This window comes from Sorex fumeus, unplaced genomic scaffold (genome assembly GCF_029834395.1).
Source record: "Sorex fumeus unplaced genomic scaffold, SorFum_2.1 ptg000014l, whole genome shotgun sequence".
In the NCBI taxonomy this organism is placed as follows: domain Eukaryota; kingdom Metazoa; phylum Chordata; class Mammalia; order Eulipotyphla; family Soricidae; genus Sorex; species Sorex fumeus.
The window spans coordinates 20,655,494-20,672,867 of NW_026606071.1; the positions used below are offsets into that span (position 1 = coordinate 20,655,494).

At 36.5% G+C, this 17,374-nt stretch overlaps 1 protein-coding gene and 1 pseudogene across 5 annotated transcripts in view; both read left to right on the plus strand.

Moving 5' to 3' along the window:
* Positions 1-17,374, plus strand: part of NBEAL1 (neurobeachin like 1) — a 174,807-nt gene that overhangs the window by 109,564 nt on the left and 47,869 nt on the right. For 3 of the 5 annotated variants that reach the window (XM_056111674.1, XM_056111677.1, XM_056111675.1), the window contains 10 exons: positions 124-212; positions 1,499-2,062; positions 2,405-2,580; positions 3,330-3,483; positions 3,790-3,918; positions 8,742-9,047; positions 9,149-9,298; positions 11,433-11,590; positions 12,832-12,956; positions 15,728-15,857. In XM_056111674.1, the coding sequence (XP_055967649.1) occupies positions 124-212; positions 1,499-2,062; positions 2,405-2,580; positions 3,330-3,483; positions 3,790-3,918; positions 8,742-9,047; positions 9,149-9,298; positions 11,433-11,590; positions 12,832-12,956; positions 15,728-15,857 (1,981 nt within the window). The remainder of the gene's footprint in view (positions 1-123; positions 213-1,498; positions 2,063-2,404; positions 2,581-3,329; positions 3,484-3,789; positions 3,919-8,741; positions 9,048-9,148; positions 9,299-11,432; positions 11,591-12,831; positions 12,957-15,727; positions 15,858-17,374) is intronic. The other 2 variants (XM_056111676.1, XM_056111678.1) reach the window with 1 other exon arrangement.
* LOC130020973 (60S ribosomal protein L26-like) lies at positions 4,733-5,199 on the plus strand (annotated as a pseudogene).

A 17,374-nucleotide genomic window follows, 5' to 3' on the forward strand; every position in this document is an offset into this window, starting at 1 on the left:
CAACAATGTTTGATTTATGTCTTTAAAAACAAGTCATGAGTAAATGAATAAACCAATGCAATTAAAGAGTAAATTGTATTAATTAAAATTTAACTTTAATACTTTGTTTTTTCCTCACCCTAGATTCTGCTGTTAATTTCAAAGATCTATTGTCTGTGATTTATATAGCTCACAAAGCACATGTAAATGTCAGAGTTTTCATCTGCAGAAAGGTTAGTAAACTTTTAAAAATATTTTTTAAATAGCATTACTATAAAATGAACTTGTGAGCCATTTGAATTTCTTCCTTGAGAAAGTTTCTGTTTACTTCATTGCCCCATTTTCTGATGGGGTTGGATGTTTTTTCTTGTAGCATTCAACCAGTGCCTTGTATGTCTTTGATATTAATCCCTTGTCAGAAGGGTCTTGTGTGAATAACCTTTCCCATTCTGTAGGCTTTCTTTTTATCTTGGTCACTGTAAAACATTATTCTTGAGGTATCTAGATTTATGAAAGTGTATTGTTTTTCTTTCTTACTTTCCTCACTCAGTTGGCATAATGTTCAAATGGTAGATGTCCAGTATGTTTTAAACAAATATAATGTGCTCTTGGAATATATTTGTGAGAATAAATTTTTATTACATTTTAGATATGTTTATTTTTTTATTTCTGACCAATTTCAGCTAATAACAATGCTCTTTGCATGTACACTAGAAAAATCATTGTCTTTTTTTTCATATCTCAGCAAATACTTGAATACATTTCTAGTCTGTGTAGTGACTCACATGCTTATAAGTTCAAAAAACACAGTGCATGGGAGTCAGATAGCTCAGCATGCTGGAGTACTTGCCTTGTATGCAGGAGACCTGGATTCAACCCCCTGAACTCTATATGGAACCTTAAACACTGCCAGAAGTGACCCCAAGCACCAAATCAGGAGAAGCCCCTAAGCACCATCAGGTGTGACCCCAAAAATGAAAAGAAATAAACTAATTTTAAAAATACCATAATACCTGCCCTCTAAATAGTTTTCCATTCAGTTCTGAACATAACTTTTCATACTTTTTTTGTATAGTGCCAGATATTAAATCCAAGACCTGTCACATATCAGGCAAGTGCTCCATTGTTGAGCTATATCCCAAGCCCAGCAAAGCATTGTTTTCTATTTTGGGATCTCCTAAACATGCTTGGGGGTCAGGGACATGGGGCCTAGTCCTGACTATATTAGGTCCATCACTGCTTGAACTTTGCAGTACTGGGAGACACCGGGGCTTCCTTGCTGGTGCTCAGGGAATCTTTAAGTGCCCAGAATTGAACCCTGGGCCTCTACACCAAGCATGTTCTCCATTCCTGGGTGCCATTCCCAGCTCCCCCAACCCCAAGAACATAGTTTTTGAACTAGTATGCTCCTGCAGTTTCTCATTAAATCTACATGTCATTAAAGTAACTGAGAAAAATTGTTTCTGATGTAATGTTTGATACACTTTGGAACATTTTTGTTTTCTTAATATCTTTGCAGGTTTTACAGATTTTACAGTCCCAGCCAGATGCAGCACACCAGATATCCCAACAAGTGGGCTGGCAAGATACTTTAGTTAGACTCTTTTTAAAAGAAAATTTTGAAAATGGCACTGCGCTTCAAAAGCACAGTAGGGCTGTTTTAATGAAAGATCATGATAAGAACGTATCAGCTGAAGATACTAAGAAGAACTTTGATGACAAGACAAATGAAAAAAACTCATTCCCATCTATTCATATGTCTTCAGATCAGTGGAGTTTGGAAGACAGACATTATTTAGAATCAAATGTACCATTTCAAGAAGGCTCAGGGGGAGAGTTGTCTTTCAAATCAGAGAACCAAGATGAATTCTGGCATAATAACCATTCACATTTGAGTTTAGATTTCAGTGAATTTGACTCCTGTGAAATGAGTGATAGTGGAAGTCACATGCCAGACAGCCTCCCTAGCACTCCATCCCCAGTGGAATCTACTAAGTCGTTTTCTGTGCAATGTGAAAGGGAAAGTAGCAGCGCAAATGAGAAGGACCTTAGTGATGACTTCTCTTTACTTGAATGTCAACAGGTAAAATATCTTACTTGTCCAAATGCTGTTTTTATTTTCAAATATCTGTGACATACTTAGCAATATGAATAATCATTAACTTCATATTACATTCATTTTTATTTCTCATGCACTAAGATTTTAGAAGCCTTGAGTATGATAAATAAATATTGAAAGTCTTGAGAGCAAAGCCAGAATTCTGTTATCTTTGTATCTCTAAGGTCTATGTAGTAAAGTTTCTGGTTGATAAGACCACATTAAAAAATATAGCAAATGACTGTAGTATATGTAATAGTTTTATTATTTGCTTTTAGCATCATCCAGCAGTTTGATAATACTTCTTTTTAAAATATATAACTATAGAAATGTGAAGAGGAGCTTCTTCAATTGCTGACAAGTATTTTGAATTATGTAATGTGCAAGGGGCTGGAAAAGTCTGATGATGAAACTTGGATTGAACGGGGTCAAGTGTTTTCAGCGCTATCTAAACCAGGAATATCCAGTGAGCTACTTCAACCATCAGATGAAATAAAACTAGTGTAAGTATTCAGTTAGTAATTTTCCTTCCCTTTTAGAATGGACAAGAATCTAAGAAAATGTTAGTTATTGAATATTTAGTATTTAGTGATGAGATAAAAGGAGGAGCTATGTGGTCAGCCTATTTTCTATTTGTTGTCATTTAAACAAATAGAGAGAAGTCCAGAAGAGTAACTTCCTTTGTGAGGAGATTTAAGTTGGAAATGAATTGGGGCTTAAACAAATGCATTTTCCATGTTGTTGAGATGGTTTTCTGCACATATCTGAACATTTGTGCATTCTATTCTACATTTTTGGCAAAATTTGAGTGTTTCCTTGCTCGGGGAAAAGAATAGTGTTTTCATGAAAATTACTTCCCTGAAGCCATCAGGGATTCCTACAAGGTAGTAACCCTCTGCAAACCATAATAATGCTTTCTTATCTAACTTTAAAGAATTTTTTAAATTTATTCCAACTTTAAAGACATTTTCAAATATCTCATGGTGAGTAGAATAGAAATTATTTTTATAGCCTTTTTAAGAATTAAAACAAGAAACTTAGTTACCTTTTAGTATTAGGGGATTAAAGATAAACTTCAAGAGGTTTAATGTTATTCAATTCCATTCAGTGTCTTCTGATACCTGTTAATGATTTTTGGAAATGAAGCTCTATTACTAAACAAGATTATATTCTATTAGTTGGTTTTTCTTTTATTATTTCTTCATTTTTCTATACTTAAAATGATTTTAAGAGGACTTTGTTTTACACGTAGTTTGCTACAGAAGATGTTAGAATGGACAGTCACAGAAAACAGAGATGCAAAAGCCAATATAGTAACTGCTGAAAATGCCTTTCGACTCATGTTGGTCATACAGGACTTTCTGCAGTCAGAAGGACTTGTTAATTCAAACATGTGGACTGAGAAGGTATAGTAATACCTCCTTGAAATAAATTTTTGGGTAATCAAGGACTTCAAATAAAGCAATTTTATACTACAGCTTTTTAGAACATTAGTTCTTAATCAAATGCTATAAACATGAATATGATGTGAATGTTATAGATTTTATTAGCCATTACTTGGAAAATTCTTTTGACTTATACCTACTGAATATAAATTATTTTCAGTAAATAGTAAAAGATAATCCTAAAGATAATTATGACTTGCTTTACTTTTTGAGAAAATTCATTATAAATTTTTAAAATTATATTTCCCAATTTTTCCTTTGTGATAGCTTCTAGAGGATATGAATCTGCTCTTTGATAGTCTGTCAGTTTGGTATTCTGAAAGTCCAGAGTCGATAAAACTTTCTCAGATTCAAGTACAGTTGCTTCTAGGATTCATTGAAAGGGGTAATTTACAGGTTTGTCCATTTTTTACATTATTTTACATATTTGGATGTGGTAACTGAATTGTGTGATAACTAAATGATAATACATTGTCACTTTTTTTCTACTTCTAAAAATGTTCATAATTTTGCTTTAGCATTTGTTTTGTAAGATAAAAAGAAGCTTGAAAGTCAGCTAGATGATTGGTTACTGCTAATTCTTATGGCTAAATATAGTATTAAGATTTCCTTTGAAAGGATTTTAAAAAATAATAAATTAGAAGGCGTTATTCATCACTTGGTTTATTAGCCTGTATAAACATTTTTCATATGTGTAGTTTAGGAAAATTACTATTTTGTGTATGGGGTGTGTGTGTGTGTGTGTGTGTGTGTGTGTGTGTGTGTTGCCAGGAATTGAACTCAGGACCTCATAAGTCAAAGGTTGATTAGTTTCTGCCACTAATCCTGGCCCCAGAAAAATTATCTTTAATTGTTCTTTCAAAATCTTTTTTTGTTACTTTAATAATTAATGATTTTATATTCTCTCTCCTATTTTTTGGTTTGTTTGGAGGCCACACCCTGTGATGCTCAGGTGATAACCCTAGCTCTGTACACAGGAATCAATTCTGGCAGTGTCTGGGGGACTATTTGGAATGCCAGGGATCAAACCCAGGTTGAACACATCAAGGCTAGCACCTTACCAATGTGCTATCTCTCTAGCCCTTACCTACCTTTTTTCACCCGCATAATCAAACTAATTGAATACAAAGTGTTAGCATTGTGCTCAGGTATCAGAAATAGGAAAAAAATGTGAACACAGGAAATATTTCTAGCTTTTCCCTTCTGCGACCATCGCTGAAGTGGTAACTGCCAAAATGAAGTTCAATCCTTTTGTGACTTGTGACCGGAGCAAGAACCGTAAGAGGCATTTCAATGCATCTTCCCACATTTGTAGAAAGATTATGTCTTCCACTCTTTCCAAAGAGCTGAGACAGAAGTACAATGTGTGATCCATGCCCATCCGGAAGGACGATGAGGTTCAGGTTGTGAGAGGACACTACAAAGGTCAGCAGATTGGCAAGGTAGTCCAGGTTTACAGAAAGAAATATGTTATCTACATTAAACGAGTCCAGCGGGAGAAGGCAAATGGCACAACTGTCCATGTGGGCATTCACCCCAGTAAGGTGTTTTTCACTAGACTAAAATTGGACAAAGATCGCAAAAAGATTCTTGAACGCAAAGCCAAGTCTCACCAAGTAGGAAAGGAGAAGGGCAAATATAAGGAAGAAACACTTGAGAAGATGCAGGAATAACGTTATATACAACTTGATTAAAAACTGTAAAATAAAAAAAAGAAATATTTCTAAATAAAAATCTTAACTGTCATTACTTATTATTGATTTAAATGCTATACAATTTCAGGGGGTTAACTTCATATCTCTTCACATTCACAACAAAGTTTCAGTGCAGCCCATTACCAAGAGACGTCTCTACTTATTTCTAACCTTCCTTTCTCTTCAGTAACCAATCAAGTCTTCACAATAAGGCTAGGAATTAGCTTTAATGTTTTCTACAGACTGCATGCAGGGCAAGCTCCTTGCCTCCTTGACTGTCTCTTTGGCTCCACCACAGCTTCTTTATTTGGATGTGTCAATAGCATTTTTTGTTGTTTCTCTAGTTTTGGTATTGCACATCCTGCTATCGATACAGGGGTGCAGATATTTTTTAGAGTTTCTTAAAACATTGAGTATATGCCGGTATCACTGGATCATACGGAATTATTATTTGAGCGGTGAGAATGACTGCAGATCACCATACTTGGGTCTAGTGCTTACTTGCTGTGGTATTTTCTGGAGGGGGGTCGTAAGCTTGGTTGCAGTGCTTGGCATGTCTCCAGTCATGCCCTGGAGAGTGCACACTTTGTTGTGATGGAGGCCCCCCCTGTCTTGCTGTGGTGCTTGCACATTTAGTTGTGGTGCTCACCAGGGGTCACACATCAGACTAGGATGTTCCCCCAAGGGCTGTACTCTTTTATTTGTGGTTTTTATATAGTGCTTTTAGAAGAGCATTCTCTTTATTATTTTGCTCACCAGGTTAGAGTGCTCACCAAGGATTCCATTGGCGCTTTTATGTCAAAATGCTTGTCAGGAGTTGTATTTCCTTGGTACTTGCATATCTTTCAGTTGTGCTGCTCATTGAGGATTTCATCCCTTTGCTGTGTTAGTTACACATACCCGGCTGCACTGCCTTGGATCACAGACAGTAGCGCTGCTAGATTATGCTCAGTATATGTGTTAACTGTGTGGGGATATTTGGAGTATTTGGGTTTGTTTGTGTTTTTAGTTTGGGGCCAGACCCAGTGATGCTCAGAAGTTACTTCTGCTTCTGTGCTCAGGAATTACTCCTGGCATTACCTGGGGGACCATATGGGATGCTGGGGATCGAATATGGTGCAGCTGCATGCAAAGCAAGCACTCTACTCACTGTACTATCTCCTCAGCCACAATATGAGGATATTCAAACCTGGGTCAGTCGTGTACAAGTCGTGCACCTTACCTGCTGTACTGTCTGTCTGGCCCCTGAGGTTGGGGCATCTGCTTATCAGACATACATTCTAGCCTTTGGACCTATCTCTCCATTCCCTAAATTCTTATGTATTTTATACTTTGGTATTAAGAATAAAGCTTAGAATTTCAAGTTTTTCTCAATATAGCATTAAAAAAAATATATATATATATATGTATAGCCAGAGGGGCCAGTGATATAGTACAGGGCTTACATGCTCAATCCTGGCATAATACAGCCCCCGAGTGTTGTCATAGTTGGCCCTGGAGGGCCCCAAGAATTGCCCAGATTACCCTGGTAGCCTCTGGTACCAAAGGGCCTGAGTAGCACTATGTGTTCAGGCTGTAACATTGAAATATCATCCCATTTGGCTGAGTATCACTCGGGAAGTTTGTCCTCCCCTTAAACTGAGAGAAAATAAAAACATGGCAGAAAGATCAAGAATTTTAAAAATGAAAAAGAAAATAAAGCAACAAATAAGCCAAGAATATAAACATTGGTATATCCTGGATAATAGAATATTTTTTCTTTTTTCTTTTTTTTTGATGATGGAATTTTTAAAAATTCCCTCTTCCATTTATTGACTTATATTTGAATTCAGCTGCTTTAGTTAATTAAATTCTGAATACTAAATTGAGGGACTAGGAGACCTAGGTTTGATTAAAAACAAAAGAAAAGTAGAAAAGTTAGTTTGAGCATCATATAGCTTGTTCCCTCTAGTGCTTTTTGCCTCATTAGGCTTGCATGGAAAGAGTCCCTGAGGTTCCTGTATATATCCCTCAGATCAGTGTTTGGAACAGGTGAGTTCTTGAAGTGATGTCAGGTTTAATACTCCTTTTTTTTTTTTCCTACTTGCTCTTCTTTATTTTTAAAGCAGTTTGGTCTGAATAGGCCTATAAGGTAAAGGGAGGAGGAAGAATGTTACACCATTTATTCTGCTATGGTTTTAAGGCTTAGCTCTTACCTTGTTCTAGATAAAAAGAGGTCCCTTTATACGTTGATTTGTCTATTTGCGGGTTTAAAAACCAAACTGTAGGGGCTGGAGTGATAGTACAGCAGGCAGGGCATTTGCCTTGCATGTAGCTGGCCCAGGTTTGATCCCCAGCATCCCATATGGTTCCCCAAACCTACCAGGAGTAAATTCTGAGTGTAGAGCCAGGCATAAGATCTGAGCACTGTCAGGTTTTTCCACAAAACAAAAAAAGAAAAATTGTACCAAACAATAGTAATATAGAGTATTAATATGTATTTTCATCTGGAATTTTTAAGCAAATTTGTTTTTGCACTCACTCTTAAATTTTCTGCCATTATTGTCACAAAAGAGCTGCCAGAGTAGCTGTAATCACATACATCCTCATTCATATCCAGAAAAAAAAGAGTGCTTGCTTCTTCCTATAGTCAGTATTGGTAGATAGTTCTTCATGTGTCTCTTGTGTTTCTTCATATCTTGTTAATAATGACTCTGGATGCCTTTTTTTTATCTATCTTGAGAGTGCATGGATAGTGGACAACTTTGAAAGATGCAAATTTTTTTAGAGTTCAGCAGAGTAAAGGCAGTATGTTTGTTCAAACTTACACACCAATGTGAAATCCTTTGAGCTTCCTCTTTTGGCATCATATGATCCGCTTCATTTTTCGTAATAGGCATTGAAGTTTAGGAAACCAAGACAAATGCTAATACTCTGACTGTTACTGTAGCTCTTTAAGTATGACCCAGAAATTTTGCATATTATTCAGTGTCTCTGAAACTGTGTCAGGTTAACTTGTTCGCTTGGAAGTGAAGTAAATCTGAGACTCTAAAAGTTATTTACCATTATTGTGTAAAAGTTCTGAATTTACACTGATAAGACCATTATTGAATGAATTGTTCTGACAAAGACAATGGCTTAGATTGATTAAAAGATGTTACCTTATCCACAGTGGCAAGGAGTGATATTCTATTGGCTTATATATCTTGTAGGATCTTTTGCTAGAACAAGAAATGGAATCATCCACCAACCCAAATAAACTATAAGAAATAGTGGAATAAATGTTGGAGTGATTATCACAAACTTTCTGTATATCCAGATTAAATAATATTATTAAATATTATTTTAATAATATTTTAAAGGGGGGGTCTAAAGATATAACTTAGGGGTATCTTGCATGTTTCACATATATGAGTCCCTGAGTTCAGTCACTAGTACCCAAAATAAAAATATAACACAAATTCTGAAACTTCAGAAAGAGCCAGAAAACTTGTGCTATTATTAAGTGCCATCTTTATTATGCTATTCTCACTTATTTTATTCCAGGTTTGTGCAGTGGCATCAGCTAAGCTAAATACCCTTCTTCAGACCAAAGTGATTGAAAATCAAAATGAAGCATGTTATATATTAGGGAAGCTTGAACATGTTCTAAGTCAGTCAATCAAGGAACAAACTGAAATCTACTCATTTCTGATTCCTCTTGTACGAACTCTGGTTTCCAAAATTTATGAACTTCTCTTCATGAACTTACACCTGCCATCTTTACCTTTTACCAATGGAAGCTCCTCGTTTTTTGAAGATTTTCAAGAATATTGCAGTTCAAATGAATGGCAAGTTTACATTGAAAAATATGTAAGTTTTATCCTTTTGAGTGAGATATTTTTGACTAAATTATTAGTGTGTAAAAATAACTATTAAAAAATAACTATTGAGCTTTGTGTTTTTTTTCTAAGATTGTACCTTATATGAAGCAATATGAAACTCACACACTTTTTGATGGTCATGAGAACATGGCACTTTATTGGAAAGACTGTTATGAGGCCTTAATGATAAATATGCATAAACGAGACCGGGAAGGAGGAGAAAGCAAGCTCCAGTTTCAGGTAAAAATCATTAAATATTTGTAGTATCTAGCTTTTGCTTGGGGCGTGGTTTTTCTGGAGGTGGATTCCTAAGCTTTGCTGGAAGTTACTTAGATTGACAGTTTATTGCTAGGACCCAAGCATGCTCTGCTGCTCAGACCCTACGGTGTTGAGCATCTCCTGGGCCACTTTGGTGGTGTTCAGAGGCACTCAATAACACTTCGTGGTCTGTGGTGCCACGATCATACCCTACTCGGGCTCATGACTTGTATGTATTCTACTATGGTACAGTAGCATTGTACACACAAAACAGTGTTAATGTTATTGTAAACCATGATCTCTTAGGAAGAACCTAATTGATAATAGGATTTTTTGGTTTTGGAGACCACACCCAAAGTACTCGGTTGCTACAACCTTTCCAGCTCTGAGGTTGCCAGTGTATCATATGGGATGCTGGGAATCAAACCCGGGTGTGCCACATTCAAGGCAAGTGCCTTACCCACAGTTCTATCTCTCTTTTAAAAGGTAGATTTCTAGGAGGGTGCTGAGTAAGTTACTTTGTTTTACTTTTACTGAAAAGGGGACAATCGATTTAATAAATTTGGGAACCTCAGGTCTGGAGGAATAGGTTCTGCCATAAGTAGGCAGTTCCATTCTCCTGCTATAAAATGTATCAGTTGTGTCTTCATCTCCATTTTCAGCTGTGCTAATATGTCTGGTTCAGTGATTGGGATTTCTTCTCCCTAACAGACCCCTTTTTCATGAATCGGAAAAAAGGGATTGATCTTAATTAACCCTTAAAGTGCACCACAAATTATCCTGACGCACAACCTTGAAGATGATCTTTTTCTTTTTTGATGTAGAAGTACTGCTCTTTATTCAGCCACTGATTAAGCAGACTGAAGCAGGCATGAATTCATTACTTTTTTAAAGTAATTTTTAATTTTATTTTCATAAAGTTTTTCACAGTAATTGTTTACATTTAACATATCAACATCAACACCAGTCCCACCACCATTACACCTTCCCACCACCACCCAGGCCTGCCCCATAGGTGGATGCTAAATAGTTTATTTTGCATTGCGTATTATGAATAGTATGAGATGTTGTACGGCTGTGAAAGTGGTCGAGAAAGTGGCTGCGTGCTCCTGTAATTCTAAAATGTTTAAATACTTGAGGTCTGGAGGCATCTTTGTGTCGTGCTGCTCTGTTTTAAGATTCAGTTGTGCTTAAATGGCGCCCAGAGGCAGTTCTTGGGCATGACTGCCAGAAAATCCGAAATACAGGGAGATGGGAGGAGGTCACCCATCCCCGACTCCAAGGGCTGGAGTTTCCAGTCACTGGTCCTACATACCTGGGTTTTTCAGCAGATTCATTCTCTTACGTGGGGGGGATAAGACAAGACTGTGAAGGGCGGCCGTGAGCATGGCGGTGATTGGGCCCTGGAGGTTTGCAACTGCCCAGATTCATTTGGGGGCAGGCAGAGGGACATACCTGCTCCCCTCCGAGGTTTCCTGGTGAAAGCAGCCTGGTGTGGCTTGGAGAGACATCTCTGTAGCATGCTGCTCTCTTCCGGGATGTTTGTGAGTCTCTGAATCATGGCCATAAGTGTGCTTAAATGGTCTGATTTTGATCTCTTTCAAGATTTATTTATGGGTCTCTGAAGCAAGGCCGATAAAAGATCTTGTAAAGCTGAGCCGGAGGTGGTTTGTGGGTGTGAGGCCACATACCTAATTTTTTTGGCCATTTAATTTCTTGGGAAACTGGTCCCAAGTTGTTGGAGTCCAGCCAGAGGCACAGAGGCGACCTGAAGGCACCATCAGGCTGCTGTTGCACTTGCCCCAAAGGCAACAGGTTGACCTGCTGGATGGCACTGTACCCCCTGGTCATTTTCGTTTTTGACTTCTTCCTTGATTTTCCATTGGCCACTTGAGTGGACCACTGGAGTCTCCTCAGTTTCTACTTTACAGAAGAGGCTCCAGTTCACACTAAACAAGCTTATAAGCAGTAGCTGGAGCTACAGATAGAGCGGTGCAGTATTTCCCCCATTTTTTTACTATGTGATTTTTATTCGGTAAAATTTTTTAAATTATGGTATTAAAACTGAATGTATCTATGTATGCTTTGTGCTACTGTTTATTCTTGTTTATTTCAGGAGTTTTTTGTGGTACCATTTACTCGAAAAGCACGACAGGAGAACTTGAGGTATAATAATATGCTCAAACAACTTAGTAGTCAACACCTAGTAGCTCTGAGTCACTGGAAGACAATACAGCTCTATCTTACATGTGAAAGGGGACCATGGGCTGAAAGGTAAGAATATATTATTTCTTAACTGTCCTTTTCCTTAGAATTCTGGCCTAGAATTTTTTTTAGCTAATGACCTTTCCTACCCAGGTTTTTTGTTTGTTTATTTTTAAAGTGTTGAATGTAGGGGCCGTAGAAATGGTTCAGTAGGTGAGATGCTTGCCTTACACACCCCTGACTGAGCTCAATCCCTGGCACCCCCATAGGGAGGGTCCTCCAAGCCCTGCCAAGAGTAATTCATGAGGGCATATCAGGAATAAGCCCTGGGCACTGCTGGTTGTGTCATTCCCCCCCCCCAAAAGTTGAATATATAAAAGATTGTTTTCATTAATTTAATTGGTTTATGTGTCTGTGAGTTGTTGTCTTAAGATGTTTCAATTTTTTGTGTAGTGTTTTCCAGGATGGAGTTACTTTCTTTTTACTACATGACCAAAAGTTTTAAGATTTGTACTTCTTTGACCTTGGCTTAATGGTACTATACATTTGATTATTGTATAATTTATTTACTTTTTTCTAATCCTGTTTTTCTGAATCACATATGTGTATATAGATTGTTTAACTCTATAATAAGCCTTCATTACATGGATGATTGCTCAACAGGCATATTATCTTTTCGTACAACTATAGCCTTTGGTACATAAAGGCTTTCTTTTTTTTCTTTTTGGATCACACCCAGAGATGCACAGGGGTTACTCCTGGCTCTGCACTCTGCACTCAGTAATTATTCCTGGTGATACTCAGGGGACCATATGGGATGCTGGGAATCGAACCCAGGTTGGCCATGTTCAAGACAAATGCCTTACCCATTGTGCTACCACTCCAGCCCCAACATTTTTCATTTTAAAGTCAGTTATTTAGTATGTTCTTTATTGCTTTTCTTTTTACAATGTCATATCTTAAGGAACCATTCCCAAATTCAGGTTCATGAAAATTTGTGTCTGTCTTTTTTTCTTATTTAAATCTTTGCTCCATTTCAAATTTCTTTGTAGTAAAATTATTTGATTTTGAAAATAGTATTTGGAATAAAGCCATTGTATAGCTAATTAAGAAATTCTACTTTATTGTAGTGATATGTACATTGTTCTTCTCCTAGGGTTTTTTTTGGGGGGGGTCAAATAAGATAATGAATATGTTTTATAGGAGTGGGTAAAAAAATGCAATTTTGCTGATGCTTTCTTACTCTAAGTCTACAGATCTTTGTAGCTTTCAGTGACATAATTTGACTTATTACTTGTTAATGTTTTTAGGAAGCAAAGAGAAATGCACTGGAAACTAGCAAATGTAGAAAATTATTCGCGCATGAGACTAAAATTGATTCCGAATTATAACTTCAAAACCCATGATGAAGCTAGTGCTTCTAGAGATAATTTAGGTAAGTTCCAATGATTGCTAGTTTGTTGAAGATGGTGAGGATAGGATAGTAATAGGGTAGTTTTTGCTTTTATTGTTTCACAGTTATTTACTTTGGTATCTAGATGGTTGTATATTAACTCTGACTTCAATATAAGATTGTTCACAATTGTTAAAGAAAGGTATGGTAAGTCATGAAATTATATAATAGTGTAGAATCTATTGCCTCTTATATCCATTATGTTATACTAAAAATATAGTTCTTGTTCCTTTCTCTTGGGCATATTGTGACAAACTAAAGTGAAAAAATTAGGAGCCCTTTAGGCTTTCTTTAATATTTTGTTCTCGTATAGAAATCTCAAACTTTGGTGTCTTCGAGTTCTTACAAATCCTTAGGAAATTCTTCCTTTGTAACCAGCCCATTTATTTTCTTTACCATTTTAAAGATAGATCTATGAAATATCCACAAAATTCATTGACAGTCTTGTGTATACTAAATTGTAACTCCTTTGCTTTACCCACATGAGCACCTTGTGTTCAGTTACTTAATTGCAGATGGAATGAGTATCAATTTTTAATTCTTAATTTTTAAAGTTGCCTTAGTATATTAGACAATGCAGTTTATATCATAAGTTTAGTCAGAAAAGGTATGATGACTGCCAGTTAGAGCTTTATCTTCTAAAATAATTTAGATATAGCCAGTATTTATTCTTAATGCAAAATAAGGGCCCTGGAATGTTAAAAATATTAACTTTGAGACTATCTTATGTATGAATGGTTATTTGGACTCCCTGTACATATTCAGAAATATTATACTTTCTTTACTTTTAAAATTTGACTGTACTCAGTTGTCTATTACACATCTGGTAAATGATTTTAATCCAATTTTCATCTAGTAAGACTTAAAAAAAAGTATTTCCTTCTTTTTTTCCTCTCTCTCTTTGGGCCAATAAGGAAATCCCACCTCAGAAAATTTTGTTTCTCTTTCACATAAGTACCTAAATATAATTTTATGTACCTTCTAATTTGTCACAGTTGTTTTAAGTCTGAGAAAATGAGCATTTCTTTTTCCTCACCTCTATTTTTTATTTGTTTGTTTGTTTGTTTGCTTGCTTTTTGAGTCACATTGGCGACGCACAGGGGTTACTCCTGCCCCATGCATTCAGGTATTACTCTTGGCGGTGCTCTGGGGACTATATGGGATGCTGGGAATCGAACCCAGGTCAGCCGTGTGCAAGGCAAATGCCCTGCTGCTGTGCTATTGTTCCAGCCCCTCTGTTTTTCTTTTTGACCGTTTTCAAAAATACTCCAAATATCATAAGAAAATAGTACAGAAGAAAAAAAAATCCTTTTTTTTTTTTTTTTTTTTTGCTTTTTGGGTCACAGCCGGTGATGCACAGGAGTTACTCCTGGCTCATGCACTCAGGAATTACTCCTGGCAGTGCTTGGGGGACCATATGGGATGCTGGGAATCGAACCTAGGTCGTCTGCATGCAAGGCAAACGCCCTACCTGCTGTGCTATTGCTCCAGCCCAAAAAAAATCATACTTTTTAAAGTGAAGTCATTGTACTTTTTTCAAAAATCTCTTTTCCTTCTTTATTAAATTGAAGAATTAGGATTTATAAAAAGTTATTGATAGTTGAGTTGTAAGCATATAATGTTTCAACTCCAGAAACATCCCTCTGTCAATTTCCCTCCACCACTGTTCTCATACTCCCTGCCCATCCCCTGCCCCGTCCCTGCCTATCAGCTTGTTTCAGTGGTCACAGCTTAGATCTCATGTTTTCATGTTGTTGAATCTGTGTTTTGGATACATGGCAATACATTTTCCTATATTATAAGTGTAACTGAAGCCCTGATTGAAGACATCAGTCTTTCAAACCCTATAAAATTCCCTGAATTATATTTCAAAACTGCAAAATGTTTCACGTATTCCTTGTTTTTATCTAAATATATTCATTATTCTCATGTAAAGGCTGCCAGATTTTTATGGGTTTTAGTTTTTCAATTTTTGTTACACTTACTTTCCTCAGCAATTAAGTTTGTAATTTTGTGGAGCCATTAGTTGCAAATTTGTAGAGAATTTCTAAAAGTTTGTTACCTTGAAAGTCAGGAGAAGATATTTCTACTGAAGTACAGTTTCTGAAGTATGGTTTGGAACATTCACTCTTGTAAGTTACAAAATTGGAATAATTTGAATAGTCAAGTATATACTTCAGTATTTAAGAATTTTGTTTCAAGGGCTGGAGAGGTAAGTACAGTGGGTAAGATGCTTGCTTTGCACGTGATCAACCAAGGTTCAGTCTTTGTCACTGCAAATGACATCTGACCACAAACACATACCCACCAAAATATTTAATATGTGTGTATCAAAATATATAACATCTTTCAGAATGATCACACTAAGTCCATTTAACATCCTTTATCACAAGTGGTAAAAAATTTTTTTGATGGTGAGAATGTTTAAGATCTTTCCTAATAACTTTCAAGTAGTTTCATCTCCAAAAATTCAGTTTTCTCTCATGAAATAATCAGTACTTCCTGATTTTCAGTTTTATTGCATTCTGATGTGCTTTGTTTGATCAGTTTTTGCTTATATTTGAGCCACATTAAAAAATGTATTTAGTAGAAATAAGTATCTACTTGTTCTATAGGCAGTGTGTCAGTATTAGTCAGTCCTAATATAGAGAAAAGTATGATCAAAGAGATTTACGCATAATAATTAATATAATTAACAGTCAATTTATAGAAATGTTATTTATTTTATGTTTAATATGTAATTTGTTATTAAGCAGGTATCCAACACTCACAGCCTTCCAGTGATTCTTTGCTTTTGGAAGTGGTGAAACAAGTAAAAGTTAATGATATGAAGGAGGATAAATTAGACCTTCCTGAAGAGGAATTAACTGCCAGGACAAATATGTACGTATAATGATCTGAAAGAACTAAAAATATTTTTGTTGTGAAGAATGGTATTGTAAAATTGTGGAAGATGATTACTTGAAACTTTGACACACTTTGACACATACTTGTTGAATCCAACAGTTAGTGCTGTGTTAGTCTATCACATATATGTACATATGTACCTCTGTAGTTTGTCTCTTTATTTTTATGTATGCATATACAATTTGATACTTTTTGGCATAAGCAGGATTTTTGAGCAATGCTTTTTTAAAATTTTTTTTATCTTTATAATTTGTTCACAATTTATTGCATTCAATATTCCAACACCAATCCCACCACCATTTACACCTTCCCACCATCATTATTTCTAGTTTACCCAACCACCACCCAAGCCTGCCCCAGTTAAGCCCTTGCATAAGAGCTTACTAACATGTTATTACAGGTTAAGCCTCATATGGTTGGTTGTCTTCTACTTTACATTCACCCTCTGGTATGCTACTCCTGGTATATCAGTGATACAGTTTGAGATGCTCCAGGAATTCTAAAATTTTAAATGAGGTGACACAGCTGGAGTTAACTTTATGGTGAATTTGGGTTCGGAAGCATGTCTGCAGCTTGTTGGTCTCTTTTGAGATTTATTTATGAGTCTGTGGACCCTGGCCAGTTTATGAACTTATATGGTACCCGAGGCAGTTCGTGGGCGTGACTGCCAGGCTCCTGGAAGAACAGGGGAATGAGAGGAGGTTGCCCATTCCTGCCTCTGTGGAAGCCTAGAGATTTGGTCACAAAACTCTCATACCTGAGTTTTTCAACAGATTTATTCCTGGATGAGGCTCATCCTGAGCCTGTGGAGCTGGCCATGAACATGGGGTTATGGAGGGTTTTGGCTGCCGGGGCTCTGTTTGAGCAGGTGGTAGGCTTACCTGCCCCTCTCCATGGTGCCCCCGAGCATATGGTTTTAATAATTGTTTAATATTTCCTTGACTGTTTTTGGAAACTAGGTAAAGATAAATATTAAGATGATCTTTGGGAGATTATTTAGTCTGCCTTTGATTTTGAATCATACGCATTTAAGTTAAAAAAAGAAAACACTTTCTTAACATAAATAACATTCATACTAATTATTGTAATTTTACTAACATTATTATCCTTTTTGGTTTTTCTCCATTTTGTTACCATAAATATTGGAATTTTACCATTTGGGAATCATTCTATTTTTAGCTTTTTCTTTTTGGTTAGCTTTATTATAGGGTGTGGTCACCTCCCAAGATGTGCTCAGTTGGGGGGACTGCCACCAGTAATTCTCAACCAGTCCATCCAGCAGTTCACTGGAAATATCTGAGGATGTGATGTCGCTCAGACACTGTCTCTTCAGAGTTACTCTATCCAGTATATATAAATAGACTTCATAGGGGATAGGGAAATAGTTCAAGTGGTAGAACTCATGCCTAGTATGTTGAGACCTTGAAATTGGTCCCAGTACCACATGGCACAAAAGCATTGCAGAATGTCATCCTGGTCACCCCCAAGCACCA